Consider the following 14,322-nt stretch of genomic DNA (forward strand, 5'->3'; position numbering starts at 1 on the left):
GTAAGTCTTCTATATGAAGCTAGAGCATTTGTATGTGGACTACAGTTGAGAGTGAGGAAATCAGAACTTCCTATGACCACCCCCCACACACACACACATACTCTCTCTTTCTCTCTCTCAAATACATGTGGATGTCAGTTCTGTTCTCAAGCCACTGCTCTGATAGAGCACGACTTCACAGTAAAACCAATCTGGAACCTGAAAGGTCTGCAGTGTAACTTTTTTATTTTTTATTTTTGCTACTGGGGATTGAACCCCCAGCCCATTTTTAATGTTTAATTTTGAGACAGGGTCTTGCTAAGTTGCTGTGGCTGGCCTTGAACTTGGAATCCTTCTACCTCAGGCTTCAACTGCTTGGATTATAGGCATGTGCCAGCATTGCCCAGCTGCAGTGGCTCATGAAATCAGTTAAGCAGCTTCTATCCAAAAAAAAAAAAAAAAAAAGGAATAAAATAGAAAATTCAGAATACCGCTCATGAAGAGTAAGTATAGTTTAACGAGCCTTTTGTTTCAGTTGCATATGTAGATACTGTAAGTCACACAGGACCACTGGAAGCTGTAAACTAAGGGTGCTGTCTTGTTGTGTGCTGTGGAGGTAAGCAGGATTGCCTTTGTCTGTCCTGGCTAGTGTTGGTGTTTTGTGAGCTCTCTGGACTTCTTTTTTTTTTTTTTTTTTTTTTTTGAGATGGGGTCTTGCTGTGTTGCTCAGTCTAGCCTCAAACACTTTTTTTTTTAATGTTTATTTTTTAGTTATAGGTGGACACAAAAATCTTTTTTTTTTTTTTTTTAAAGAGAGAGTGAGACAGGAGAGAGAGAGAGAGAGAATTTTTTTAATATTTATTTTTTAGTTCTCGGCGGACACAACATCTTTGTTGGTATGTGGTGCTGAGGATCGAACCCAGTGCCTCACGCATGTTAGGTAAGTGCTCTACCTCTGAGCCACAGCCCCAGCCCAGGCCTCAAACTCTTGAGCTCAGGTGATCCTCTGGCCTCAGCCTCCTGAGTAGCTGTGACTGTAGGTACATGCCACTGCACCAGCCTCTCAAAGACATTTTTAAAGATATGCCACCAACAGGGGTGGGCACACGAGGTGTGGAGAGCACATCCACCTCAGGATAGAGACAAGTGTTTTCTCTCTCCAGGGGACCTTGGGCATGTGGAGCCCCAGCATCACTTCTGTTGGGTGCTTAGGGGAGTGGACTCTGTCATATGGATGAGGTATCATTGAATTATAAATTTAGAAGTGTTGGTTGAAATTGGATAGTGTCCAGCAGGTGTAAGATGACCCATAGGATCTTGTCACTTGTTCTATGGTGTCAGACCAGCCTAGGACAGTGAGAGCAGCTCTTGGTTGCTGCCCTCTGCAGGTCTTTGAGAGGCTCTGCAGTGACCTAATGGCTTGGAAGTCTGCCTTCTGCCATGGTGCTGGTCCTACAGATGTGGGGTTGGAGTGTTGCTTGGAGATGTGTAAGTTGTTTCCAAGAGTGAGCAGGGGTGTAGCAACTTCTGGGGCCACAGGATTTCTGAGTTAAAAGTGCTTCCTGTTCAGGGGCTGTCGTAGTTGCCCCTTTCCTAGGGTTTGTAGGTTTGAGCTCTGGATGTTCCATGTTTTTTTTTTTTTTTTTTTTCTTTTAGTAATTTTTTTGCATAGAGGTTTGATGTGAGGTCTCTGGAGGTAGTTGTCCACAGGGACCAGCCATGTTGGCTGCTGGGGGTCTGAAAACATAGCAGTTCCTGTTGCGTGGAATGTGTTGTGGGATTATTTTAATATATGTAATAAAAATTGTGGTGTGCTTGAAGGAATAGTAAACAGCTCATAAGTCAGGTAGCCATCTTCAAAATCAGCTGGTATACCTTGACAGGCTGTGTTACTGTGTCCAGGAACATTCTCTCAGTGCTTAGGTCACTCAGTGACCTCCCAGGGCCACAGGCACAAGGAGCAGGCCCGAGTGTGCACCGTGTGGGCAGTGAGGGCATGTTTAAAGGAGGGGCCCGAGGCTCAGTGTGTTTGGGACAGCAGTGGACACCAGTGGGGTCGGGGTCATGGTGAAGGTGGTAGGGTCTGTAACTAGTTTTCTTCTGAGTGCACAGGACACCTTAGGTGAGGGCTTCCATCTGGCAGGTGTTGGAGAAAAGCAGGGGGCAGGGTGGAGATGAGAGGGGCTAGTACTGCGGGTGTGGGAGGCAGAGTGGGAAGAATTGGCTGGTGCTTGAGCAAGGAATGGACCCAATCTTCTGGGTTTGGCAAGTCCCTAGCAAGTGCCAAGTGGTCTTGAGACCAGAAAGCCCACTTTCTGGGGCAGCATCCAGGACAGAGATCAGAGAGGAGGAAGGAGGGGCATTAGCAGCCTCCTGGGTCTATCTGGGACTGTCTAGTCACTGGGTCTGCTGCAGGTGAGCAGTTGTGGGACTGAGTGACCTGCACTGCTGGGTCATGACCACACAACAGTGTTGTTTACCTCACCATAGTCTTGCCACCAGTGATGTGACTGCTGGGTGAGGCCCTGCTGATGCCAGGATCAGGGTGACCTAAGGCATTGAGGGCCACCAGGACACCCTTGATGACTTGGACCTTGGGCAGGCAAATTGATAGGGCCTGTAGCCAGGTAGACCAGCACAGCCCAGCTGAAGAGAGTAGTCAGGCTCCAGGAGGCAGCAAGGGCCCTGGCTAGGGCTGTTGTCCATGCACAGGGCAGCCAGCATGCCTGTTGCTCCTGCAGCGGAAGGGGAAACATGTTTGCGTCTTGAATTTTGGAGTAGTTCTGAGAGCTGATTCCTTAAATAAAACATGACCAGAGTTTTGCTCTGAAGAGATTCTTGGGAGCGTATTGCTTCAAGCTGCTTGCAGCCTCTCTGGCTTCCCTACTTCTTCTAAGGAGTTTCCTCAGACACCAGGCCCTCCTTCCTGCTCCTTGCTCCAGGGCATGCACCCACTGCCACCTGGGTCCGCCCCTCAGCTGTGTGCTATGTTGGGAGTGCCCCCATTTACCCCCTTATCCTCACTTGTACAAGCTTGCTCTTCTGCCTGAGAGGTGACCTGATTCCCACATCCTTCTTACCAGGAGGGGCCCTGAGAACAGCGTAGTCAGAGCTTGGTCCCAGTCTATAGGCTGCTTTTGGAAGGGGATTGTGGCAGGGAAGCTGTCCTTAGCAAGCAGCATGCTCTTGGGGCTGTGGCCTGCCAGGTGTGAGGTTGTGAGCAGCAGTCCTGTTTGTCTCGTCAGAGGTGTCCTGCTGCAGCTTGGGGAACCCAGGGCTTCCCATGTCTGTGCTGCTGTCCAGCTGCGTTTCTGGTTCACAGCTTCTCATTGGTGCCTGTGACATGGATGTTTTTGTGCCCACTGGATCCAACACATGTGAATTGACTTCACTTTAGCCAGAAGCTCTGAGATCTGTGTACCTGGGCTTTACTAAATTTCCTGGGGCAGGGGTGCTTGTCCTCTCCTCTGCTCCTGAAAATGTTGGCAGAAGAGAGGGGTCCAAGGCCATGATTGGGAACTTTGTAGTAAATTGTCCTTTCTGGCCCCCTTTTCCCCTGCCAGGGAGTTCAGGGGAACTGAACTCATGGATGTTGCTGCCAAGATCCGAGACAGGGCTGCTGTCTGGGAGGAGAACGCTTGGCAGCTAGGTGCTGTTTGCTTTTCCTCTCTGCCTTGGCATCCTTGCCCATCATCATCCAGCCCGAAGCACATGCCTCTTCCCGGGCTTCTGCATAGTGAGGCCTCCTGATGGGCAGGGAAGAGAGAAGCCTGCTCAGTCTGGAGCAGGAACCCAGTGGAGACTGTCAGTGCTGGAGGGTGAGGAAGTGCTATAGTTCATCAGAAAGGAGAATGGGGTGGGGGTGGGGGTAGGAAGAGGCAGCTCTGCAGGTTCAATTGGCAGTCTTTAGAAGAGGCAGAAGAATTGGGCACCAGATGCTGGGCAATCCAAGTAAAGCTCCTCTGTGGGGCTTACTGAGGCGAAGTACCAACAGGTGCCAGGGCTGAGCTGGCACACAGAGCTCTGTGGTTAGCCTGGATGGTGCAGGAACTGAGCAAACGGGGAGCACAATGGCCAGTGCCTAGCCAGCTGCATTCCCTGCCCAAGTGGGGCTGCCTCTGGGCACTGTCTAGGACCTGACAAACTGGCAGGTGGGCACCATCCTCAAACACGCTTTTTGTAGGACCATGGGCACAGGATGGAGGATGGTGTACTTTAGTGTAAGCCAGAAGGTGCCTGTTTTCCCAGCCAGGGTTCATGCCAGCAGAAAACCCGTGGTCATGGTCTGCGTGTGCTCCAGAGTATGGCCATCACTCTCTCTGAGCCGCAGGTTCCACATCGTAACAGGAGATTGGACTAGCCTGTCACCAAGGCTCCCAAGAGCTCTGTGCTAGGTCCCCGTTACAGGTTTGTGCAGATGCAGTAGCTCAGACCCTTTACCACTTGCTACTGGTGGGCTCTATCGCCTTCATTTTTTCCCTCCAGAAGTTTGTTTGGGAATTGAAGCGTAACGTGGGCTGTGTTCTTCCTTAGGGCTTTGTGACGTGTAGGGGATACAGCTCTCATGGCTGCAGCCAGTGTGACACCCCCTGGCTCCCTAGATCTGCTGCAGCCCGGCTTCTCCAAGACCCTCCTCGGGACCAAGCTAGAGGCCAAGTATTTGTGCTCTGCCTGCAGAAATGTCCTACGGAGGCCCTTCCAGGCCCAGTGTGGCCATCGCTACTGCTCATTCTGTCTAACCAGCATCCTCAGGTGCGCATGGCCAACTACCCAGGATGGGTGGGGACAGGTGGGTGGCACTATTGCTTGAGATGTGCCCCCCAGTGTGGTCGCTTCCAGTATGAATCCTCCCTGGGTTCCAGAGGCTTAGCACAAAGAATGTGAAGTTAATCATTTATTGTTTGTTGAAATGCTAATTTCGGATATGTGGGGTTAAGTACAATATGTCATTAAGATGTCTCTCACCTGTTTTTGGTTGTTGGTAATGAGTGTACCAGAGTTTCTAAATTTGATGTAAGGCTTACGGCTCTCTACACTGCTCCAAATGGGCAGGGCATGTCACTCCTTGGTAGTGGCTGGTTGGTGTGTGTTGGCTATCCAGTGGTCTAAGGGTGAGTTCTGTGCCTGACAGTGGCAGAAAACCCGTGGTCATGGTCTGCATGACAGTGGCCGTGCCTCTAGGGAGGGCATCTGCAACGTGTCCTTTTGGGTGGCTTTTCAGAGAGCGTGTGCCTCGTTCACAGCAGAGTCATAAGTCATAGCCTCAGAGGTCCAAGCTCCATGTCCCTTTCAGGGTTTGAATTGTCTCATTTGTTTGAAATCTTTTAAATACTGTACATTTGATATATGCTGTTGATTTAATTTAAGGTGAGAAAGTGGTACACACCTGTAATCCCAGTGGCTTAGGAGTCTGAGGCAGGAGGATTGCAAGTTCAAATCCAGCCCTAGCAATTTAGTGAGGCCCTGTCTCAAAATGTAAAAATGGGCTGGGGATGTGGCTCAGTAGTTAAGTGCTGTTGGGTTCAATCTCTGGTACCAAAAAGAAAAGAAAAATGTGAGAAAATTTTAAGAATTTATGGGGGGCTGGGGTTGTACTTAGGGGGAAAGTGCTTGCCTAGCATGTGTGAGGTTCCATCCTCAGCACCACATAAAATAAATAAATTAAATAAATGTCTTGTGTCCATCTACAATTAAATGACTAAAAGAAGAATTTATGGTGTGGAATTTATGGACTGGGCAAATTCTGTTCATTTGTTGTTTTGTTTTTTTTTCTTTTGGTCTTGGGTATTGAACCCAGGGGTGCTCTATCACTGAGCTATATCCCTAACCTTCTTTATATTTTGAGACAGGGCTTTGCTAAGTTGCTGATGCTGGCCTTAAGCTTGTGATTCTCCTGCTTCAGCCTCCTGAGCCACTGGAATTACAGGCATGGGCCACCATGCCAGACTTAATTTTTGTGTTCTGAGACAAAGTTTCATTAAATTGCTGATTCTCTGGAGCTCGTGTTATGGCTCAGTGGTAGAGCACTCGCCTGGCGTGTGCAAGGCCCTGGGTTTGATCCTCAGCAGCACCTAAAAATAAATAAATAAAAATAAAGGCATGGTGTACAACTAAAAGAAATAAATATTAAGGAAAAAAAAAGTTGCTGATTCTGGCCTCGGACTGGAGACCCTTCTGCCTCAGCCCCCAAGTGACTGGGATCGAAGGTGTGGGCACTACACCCACACAACCCTGCATCTTGGTCTGTTCAGCTGCCTAACACACACCGTGAACAGACAGCAGGAATTCACTTCTCACCAGGATTACAGATGTGCACTACCATGCCTGGCCTGTTTGTTCTTTGTAATAGTTTTCACAGTGGGGTTCTGTTTTCCTCTGTTCCCAGCAGCTCTGGGCCTCAGAATTGTGCTGCCTGTGTTCATGAGGGCATATATGAAGAAGGCATTTCTATTTTAGAAAGCAGTTCGGTAAGTACAACATCTTAAAGCTGAAAATGTTGAAGTTAAAAGAAAATATTTTGGAATTTCCTTTAATAACATCAGTGGCAGAATGAGACCTTAGAAGCTAGAAATTGCCCATGAGCAGACATGAATGTTCAGGGTTGGTGCACAGAGGTGAGGTGGTCCTCAGAGTTATCCTCTGCTTCTGGAGCTGCTCAGGAAGACTGTGCATGTTGAGTCCTGCGCTTTGGTCAGCACTTCAATAGCAGCTGGGTGCTGGGAGGAGGCCTAACCCCTGGCTTTCTTTTTCCTAGGCTTTCCCAGATAATGCTGCCCGCAGGGAGGTGGAGAGCCTGCCGGCCGTCTGTCCCAATGATGGGTGCACTTGGAAGGGGACCCTGAAAGAATATGAGGTAAAGACAGGCATTCCTGTTTTGCTGGGCGGCTCCAAGAGGCCCGCAGGTATGTTGGGTGGCTGGAGCCAGGGAGTTGAGATTTCTGCCCTTCACAGGAGCTCTGACTGGAGCTGTGCTCTGCTCTTGGTGGGATGGAGCCTGTCTGATGTGTTTAGAGAGATATAGCTTAGAGGTATAGGTTAGAAATGTTCTTTCAGAAACTCAAACTGTGCTGTGCATAGGCCTGTACCACGGGGTCTGATACTTCCCCTCTCTGTGCCTCAACTTCTTTGTCTGCTCATAGGATGTAGCTCCCCTTGTTGTGGGGTTGGTGAGGACTGGAGGTGTGTGAAGACCACCCATGTGTGTGAGGTCCTGGGATCATGCTAGCCCTGGAGAGTGTTTGTTTCAGCCGTAGATTTACCAGCAGTGGCGAGCAGCTTCCAAGCCTGGTAGGGTTTTGCGTTGTATCCCTGTGTCTACAAGGTATCCCTTGTTGTTAATCTTGTTGGACTGGAAATGGGCACAGAGGTTCTGTGATCTCAAAAGGCTTCTGGCCAGTGACAATAGTGAATGGTGCCTGATTTATGCACTGTCTCTATGTCAGCTGAGGCTGACTCGTCCTGTGTCAGCATATTGGGGACTTCATTGTGATCCTCACCTCACCTTTAGGCATCTGCTGCTAAACCTTCAGTGTGAGCTGAGAGGTGCTGAGAGCTAGTTCGGCTACTGCAGTCCACCAACTTACTCATTCTTTCTCATCTTAGTAAATGCCCCTTTAAAAGTTTCTATCTCAGGTGCTAGTTCCGAACGTTTCACAGCAGTAGACTGTCCACAGTAGCTCAAGGTGGAAACAGCCTAAGCATCCACTGGCGTCTGATGGATAAATAGCACATGGTCCTTCCATACTGTAGAACGTTGTGCAGCCTTAAACAGGAAGAGACCTGTGACACCTGCTACAGCCTTGAGGACAGCATGCTGAGTGAAGAAGCCAGCCACAGAAAGACAAACCCTGTAGGATTGCCCTTATATGAGGTCCTTAGAGTCATCAAATCCATGGAGACACACAGTAGAATGATGGGTACTAGGGGATGGAAGTTGTACCACGTTGGTAGGTGCAGAGTAATAAATTGGGATCTCAAAGGGGGAGGCATCTTGATGCAATCCCATCCAGTCCTGGGTGGTGAGATTGTGAAAGACTATTTGCTCAGAACCCTGACTTTTCTATGCGCATGGGACTCCCAGGTCAGGTTGCTGGGGCCAAGGCCCACTGGGATGCCTTCATGCCCTGGTAGTGGGCCTGGATGTCTCTGACTGAGTAGGACCCTGCGGCAGTTGGAATCCTGGTTCCTGGTGGGTTTTTCCTATTTTGTTCCCTGTTCTTGTTTTTTCCAATATTTTAAATGTTTTGGTGCTGGGGATCAAACCCAGGTCCTTGTGAATGCTAAGCACACAGTTTATCGCTGAGCTATCCCCAGCCCCTCCTGCATTGTTTTTTTAATTTATTTTTATTTTTTAGTTGTAGTTGGACACAACCTTTTTTTAAATTTATTTTTATGTGGTGCTGAGGATTGAACCTAGGGCCTCACACTTCCTAGGTGAGTGCTCTACCATTGAGCCACATCCCTCATTGTTTTGATCAACTCCACTTTGTGATCTTTGGGTTATCAGTTCTGTTTTGCCAGAAGAACAATTTGGGCTGTACCTGGGTGAAAAAGAGCTGCACTGTCCTCACCAGCTTGGGGTCTGTCACAGCCTGATCATGTGGTCACAACCTTGGCTATTTGCCCAGAGTGAACTACTGTTCAGTGCTGTTGAGAGAGCTGGTCCCTACGGAGCTGATATGGGATCAGGGTCTTCTGGGAGGGTGGGATCCTGGGTGGGTACAAGGACAATGTAGGCATAAGCATCTGGGGTGCTGTATGTCCTGTTGCCCTTAAGGGACCCTGGAGATCCCTTAGAGCAGGCAAAATAACAGTCCCCAGCTCTGTGCTAGCTCTGGATCCCTCTGTGGTCTCTGTCGCCTCTAAGCTCGTGGTAGGTGAGTTTAGTGGCTATGTGGGCCTCAACTTAGGGCTAGGGATAGCAGCCAGGCATGGGCTTGGGTGCCACGCGGCCCCACAGGCATGCAGGATGGAAAGTCCCTGGCTTTGCCCTTTGAGGGCTCTGGAAAGTCCCTGAGAGGAGTTGGGTTTGGTCATGTGGGAGGGGCAGGCACTGCTCTGGGGCAGCTTGGCCATGGCCTGATTTTATTGATACAACCTCTTCCTGGCAGTAAGTATCAGGGGCAGGGACAAAGATCTTGTTCTCTGTAGAGTCTCCCTCTCCTCTTGCCCAGCCCACATCTATTGCTTGACTGCTAAAGCAGTTTTCTCTTGATGGTCTGGGCTATTGAAAAGTTGGAAAAATGACAAAAGTTCTGTTTAGCCTTTGGCTCTGTTTTTCCTTTTGGTGATGTCTTTCCTTCAAAGAATGGAATGGTTTTAAAAAGCCCCACAGTCTGAGCTATCTAAATGGCTGTAGAGAGCCTCTGGTCAGGTGGTCCCACTACTGCAGTAGGGCTGAGTGCAGGGGCTGGGTGGTGGGCATAGAGGCCTCTCAGATATGGGTGTGCACGCCAGCATGGGAGAGGCAGGAGTAGCCAGTGTGCTTGGTCTCATCCCATGTTGTGTTGTTGGAAAATGCAGCATTACAACAACTGTATTTACTTAAAAATCAAAGTCAAATTCTGGTTGAATAAATACTGTTATCTACCAGGTGTGGTGGTGGTACATGGCTGTAATCTCAGCAACTTGGAGGATGAGACAGGAGGATCACAAGTTTGGGGCCAGTCTCAGCACCTTAGCAAGACTTTGTCTCAAAAATTAAAAAGCGCTGGGGGCACAGCTCAGTGATACAGTACTTTCCTAGCATGAGCAAGGCCCTGGGTTCAATTCCCAGTACCACCAAAAAAATAAAAAAGAAAAGAGAAAAGGAGCTTTCTGGAATTCTGTGTGGGCTGAAAGGAGACTGCACTTGGTTCTGATTGCCTAAGTGTGGTGGTACAGCACATCTGCTGTCGAGAACCCTGGGCTCAGCTGGGAATTTCAGGAACCATCAAGGGAGATCAAACCCAGGCCTTGCACTCGCTCAGCACACACTCTACTGGTGAGGTACACCCTCAGCCCAGGAGAAAATTTTTATGTATTACTGTGGCTTCATGCACAGCAAGTGTGAGCAGGGAGCAATAAGCTGAGAGTGGGTCAGCGTGGGAGCTCCTGGCCTTGTCACCTGCAGCAGTGACCGTCCTTTTCCAATCCTCTTTCAGCTATATCCTGTACCACATTTCCCTTCTGGAAACATATCATATCATTTCACCTATGAGTATTTCGTTTATTTATTTTTTGTGGTGATGGGGGTGGAAGTCAGGGCCTTGTATATGTTAGGCAGGTACTCTACCTCTGAACTATATCCCCAGTCTTATGAGTAATTTAGTTTTTAATACCTTTATTTTATTATTTTTATGTAGTGCTGAGGATTGAACCCAGTGCCTCGCGTGTGCTAGGTAAGCAGTCTACCACTGAGCTATGACCCCAGCCCCACAAGAATTTTATTTTAATAAAGTTTTAAAGAATAATTTTTTTTATTTTTTATTGGTACTGGGGGTTTAACCCAGGGGCACTTAACTACTGAGCATGTCCCTAGCCCTATTTATTTATTTATTTATTTATTTATTTTTAAGAGAGAGAGAACTTTTTTAATATTTATTTTTCAGTTTTCGGTGGACACAACATCTTTATTTTATTTTTATGTGGTGCTGAGGATCGAACCCAGTGCCTCGTGCATGACAGGCAAGTGTGTTACCGCTTGAGCCACATCCCCAGCCCCCTTTTTATTTTTTGAGACAGGGTTTCACTAACTTGCTTAGGCTGCTTTGAACTTAGAACCCAACCCTCCTGCCTCAGCCTCCTGAGTCACTGGTGTATACCAGTGTGCCTGGCAAAGAACAGTTTTTGATTTAAGTTTTAGTAGCTTAACTATTCATGCTTCACTTTTTGTTTCATACACTGCTAAAGGTCAGTAGCCCCTGAGGTCCCTCTGCTCAGTTTGCTGATGGTTGCATATGTAGCGGCCCTTAGTGTGTTGGCATGTACTCTCAAAGCTGCATTGTGGGATCATGCACACAAGCGTGTCCATGCTGGCCAGAGACACCCCTAAAGCCCAACCTCTTTGACCTGATGATTCTTGGTATGGTTGTCCCAGGCACTGTGCTTCCCAGCTTGTGGGAGGCCCTGTCACTCAGGCTGTAGCTCAGCTGCTTACAGATCCCCATCCCTGGGGAAAGGGCTGTTTTCTGAGAGCCTTTAAAATGCTGCTCCATAGACAATGGCTTTCCTGTCTAGAATCCCACCTGCTTCCCAGAACTTGAATGAGGGTGCCCCGTTCCTTTAAAATGACCTTACTCCAGAGTCGTCCAGGAAATCCTGGGTTGTAGCCCTAGTCCTTGTGGAGGTACTGAACCACCACGAGGGGCCCTGTAGTCAAGTCCTTTCTTGTTTACTATGGACCATCTCTTAGCCATAGGCATGTTCCCTCTTTGATGCTATTTCCCCTCTCCCAGTTGTGCCGTCACACTTGGTATGCCCTGCTATCTCCTGTTCAAATCCTCACCTGGCACTCAGTGGGATGAGCCAGGCACAGAAGGACCTGTCCTTTGGGATTCATTTGTTAGGTCCCCACAGCCTTCAGGTCCATAGAGATACAGTACAATGGAGATTTCCAGGGGCCGGGGAGAGGAGGTCAGTATTCATGGGTTCAAGGGGTCAGTTTGAGAAGATGAGTGCTATGGATGGATAGCGACAATGACTGACAGCTGCCCAACAGTGTGAATGTGTGAGTGCCATTGAATTGTGCACTTAAAGTAGTTAATTAAAAATTAACAAATTAAAAGCTTGCCAACCAATCTTGGGCTCTGTGCTCCCAGTGACCCTCCAGTGCTGCCTCACAGTGCACCTGTCTCAGGCTTGTGGTACTGGTTTTTGCATTTCCCTGGCATCTGCAGGCTGGCCTCATTCCCCCTGTGGCTGGGGACTGAGAGGCTCGGGGCCTGTTAGACTTCTGTCCTACCTAGCACAGCATGCTGAATATGCAGTCCTCGAAGAGCTCAGCTAGGTCTTGCCACTTTTCTTCTAGAACCCTCACAGTAAGGCATCCCTGGGACCATCTGTGAGGACCAGCCCAGGGCAGCCTTGGGCCTGAGAGGTGCCTGGATGGGTTCTTGCTCTGCCTTCTCCCTCTGGGTTCTTTTACACATTGCCAGTCCTTCCCTGTAGGCCCCCCTCATCCAATCATTGGCCTGCAATTTGGGGTTCTTGCCTTCTCTAGACTGCAGCACAGGGTGCTTTCCCCAGCTCTGTCTAATCTCCAGCACCTTGTCTTTGCTCACTGGGGAGGGTGTTCCCATGTTGGTGGTCAGTGCCACAAGTGACTCATCTGTGTCCATGGCCCCACATGGCTTATGGTTGGCTCTCAGTGTGTTGGGACCAGTGAGTGGGCTCTGCGGTGGTCCCTGCTTCTTACTCTGGTCCCCTCGGCCCAGCCCATTTTCCTCACAATGTAGGTCTCCTCAGGTATAATTGCCTGGTTTCTGTTCTCGCAACTAAAAGGCTCAGGGGTTACTCCAGTTGAACTGGGCTGACTGGGCTGCACGAAATAACCACACAAAAGACAAATACCATTTTGTTTGAGGTTCTGTGACGGCTCCTCTGACCTTAAGGGTCCACAGGAAGAGAGAGAGAGAGCACGAGCTGATCCCTTTTATTGAGAAAAAGCTATTCAAATGAGGCAAGGGGTCAGGTCAGGTTCAGGGGGCTGAGTCTATCCTCATGATGTCCACTGTCAGTAGGTTGACTGACACCTGGGTAGGCCACACCCAAGGGCACAATAAGAGAAGGGGACACACACAAGGCACTTCCATGGAAGATTCTGTCCTAAACAGGGCAAGGGGTTATATTACAAAGGAACAGGTGAGCGTAGCTCCACCCATGGGGATACAGGAAGACACGCCCATGCACGACACATGGACCCTCGAATCCAAGAAGGGTGGGGAAAGCTCTGCCACATTTCTGTGACTGAGCGCCTCAGCACCCAGCCGGGGAGTGTGACTCAGTCACGTGCAAGGTTGGTCTCCCACATGTAATACTGTGCATTTAAAACAGCCCCACCAGGCCTGGCCTCCAGCACCATGGCTGGGCTGGTCTTGGGCCTCTGTCTTTTGCTGGGTGACCTGGTGCTAGTTGCAGGGTGGCCACTTTCACAGTGTCTTCATGTCTCTGGGCGTGGCCTCTGGCTCCACTTATTCACTGTAACTGAGGGCTGAGGCATGACCTGCTTGCTCGGTAGGAAGCTGTCTTGGGGAGACCCTGGTACCAGGTGCGCATTCAGCTATTCCAGAGGTGAGGGCAGAGACAGGGAGCCTGAGTGGTGGTGCCCACCCAGACAGAAATTGTGGTGTCACCTTGGCTCAGTCTGGGACAAGGAGTGATCCATGTCCCTGGCATCTGGGAGTGGGGGGGGGGCACATTGGACCTCCACTGTCCTTTTGACCTGTGGAGGGGATCTCCAGGAGGGACAGCAGCACAACCCAGGGATGCGATGCTGTGTGCTCGGGTTGCTGTGCTGTGGTGTCTGCCTGTGCTCTGCTGATGCCTTCTTTGTCTCTAGAGCTGCCACGAAGGACTCTGCCCCTTCCTTCTGACTGAGTGCCCTGCGTGTAAAGGCCTGGTCCGCCTTGGGGAGAAGGAGCGCCACGCGGAACAGGAATGCCCAGAGAGGAACCTGAACTGCCAGCACTGCCAGGAGCCCTGTGGCCATGCTGACCTGGAGGTGTGCGGAGCAGGGCAGGACCACAGCTTGGGTTCAGTGCCAGTGGTGGAGCTGGTTTGGCTCCTCTGCCTTTGTAACAACAATGTCAGCTTTCCTGAGGTCATAGGGTGGAGGGTTCTTGGTGGGACTGGGCTTGGGCATAATATCCATGTGGAGCAACTTTAGAAAAGGTTCAGGCACTCAGGTGTGGGGTGGTGCATCACCACCACCAAGCTGTCCCTCCCCAGACTGCTAGCCAACAGGTCTGACATGGCATCCCCGAGTAGTCGCAATCCAAAGGGCCTGGAGCGCAGTGCGTTGTGCCCTTGTCTCCTATGGGTAGCTTTCCCTTCTAACAAGTACCTGAGGTAATCCACTTACAGAGAGAAAGGTTTATTTGGGCTCTGGAGTACATGGTGGAGTAAAACTTCTGGGAGAGAGAAGGCAGAAAGAGGGAGCTGTTGGGCTTTCATTACTCCTTGGGGTGCACATCCCCAAAGGACCGAAAGTCCTCCCCTAGGTCTGTCTTTGTGTGTGTGGTGCTGGGGATTGAACCCAGGGCCTTGTTGCCTGCAAGGCACACACTCTACCAACTGAGCTATGTCCCCAGCCCTATCTTTTTTTCCAGTTCTGGGTATTGAACTCCAGGAGTGCTTAGCCACTGA

At 49.7% G+C, this 14,322-nt stretch overlaps 1 protein-coding gene and 1 long non-coding RNA gene across 3 annotated transcripts in view; both read left to right on the plus strand.

The window, feature by feature from the left end:
* The window catches only part of Traf2 (TNF receptor associated factor 2), a 37,096-nt gene that overhangs the window by 2,760 nt on the left and 20,014 nt on the right, over window positions 1-14,322 (plus strand). Inside the window, exons 2-5 of one of the 2 annotated variants that reach the window (XM_026395535.2) lie at window positions 4,513-4,731; window positions 6,365-6,446; window positions 6,734-6,832; window positions 13,517-13,678. In XM_026395535.2, the coding sequence (XP_026251320.2) occupies window positions 4,544-4,731; window positions 6,365-6,446; window positions 6,734-6,832; window positions 13,517-13,678 (531 nt within the window). In that variant the 5' untranslated portion in view covers window positions 4,513-4,543. The remainder of the gene's footprint in view (window positions 1-4,512; window positions 4,732-6,364; window positions 6,447-6,733; window positions 6,833-13,516; window positions 13,679-14,322) is intronic. The other variant, XM_026395537.2, reaches the window with a different exon arrangement.
* LOC144254173 (uncharacterized) lies at window positions 7,205-10,605 on the plus strand. Its single transcript, XR_013343463.1, has 3 exons — window positions 7,205-7,266; window positions 10,323-10,358; window positions 10,569-10,605. It is a non-coding gene; the product is annotated as an uncharacterized LOC144254173 (long non-coding RNA).

This window comes from Urocitellus parryii, chromosome 4 (genome assembly GCF_045843805.1).
Source record: "Urocitellus parryii isolate mUroPar1 chromosome 4, mUroPar1.hap1, whole genome shotgun sequence".
NCBI lineage: Eukaryota > Metazoa > Chordata > Mammalia > Rodentia > Sciuridae > Urocitellus > Urocitellus parryii.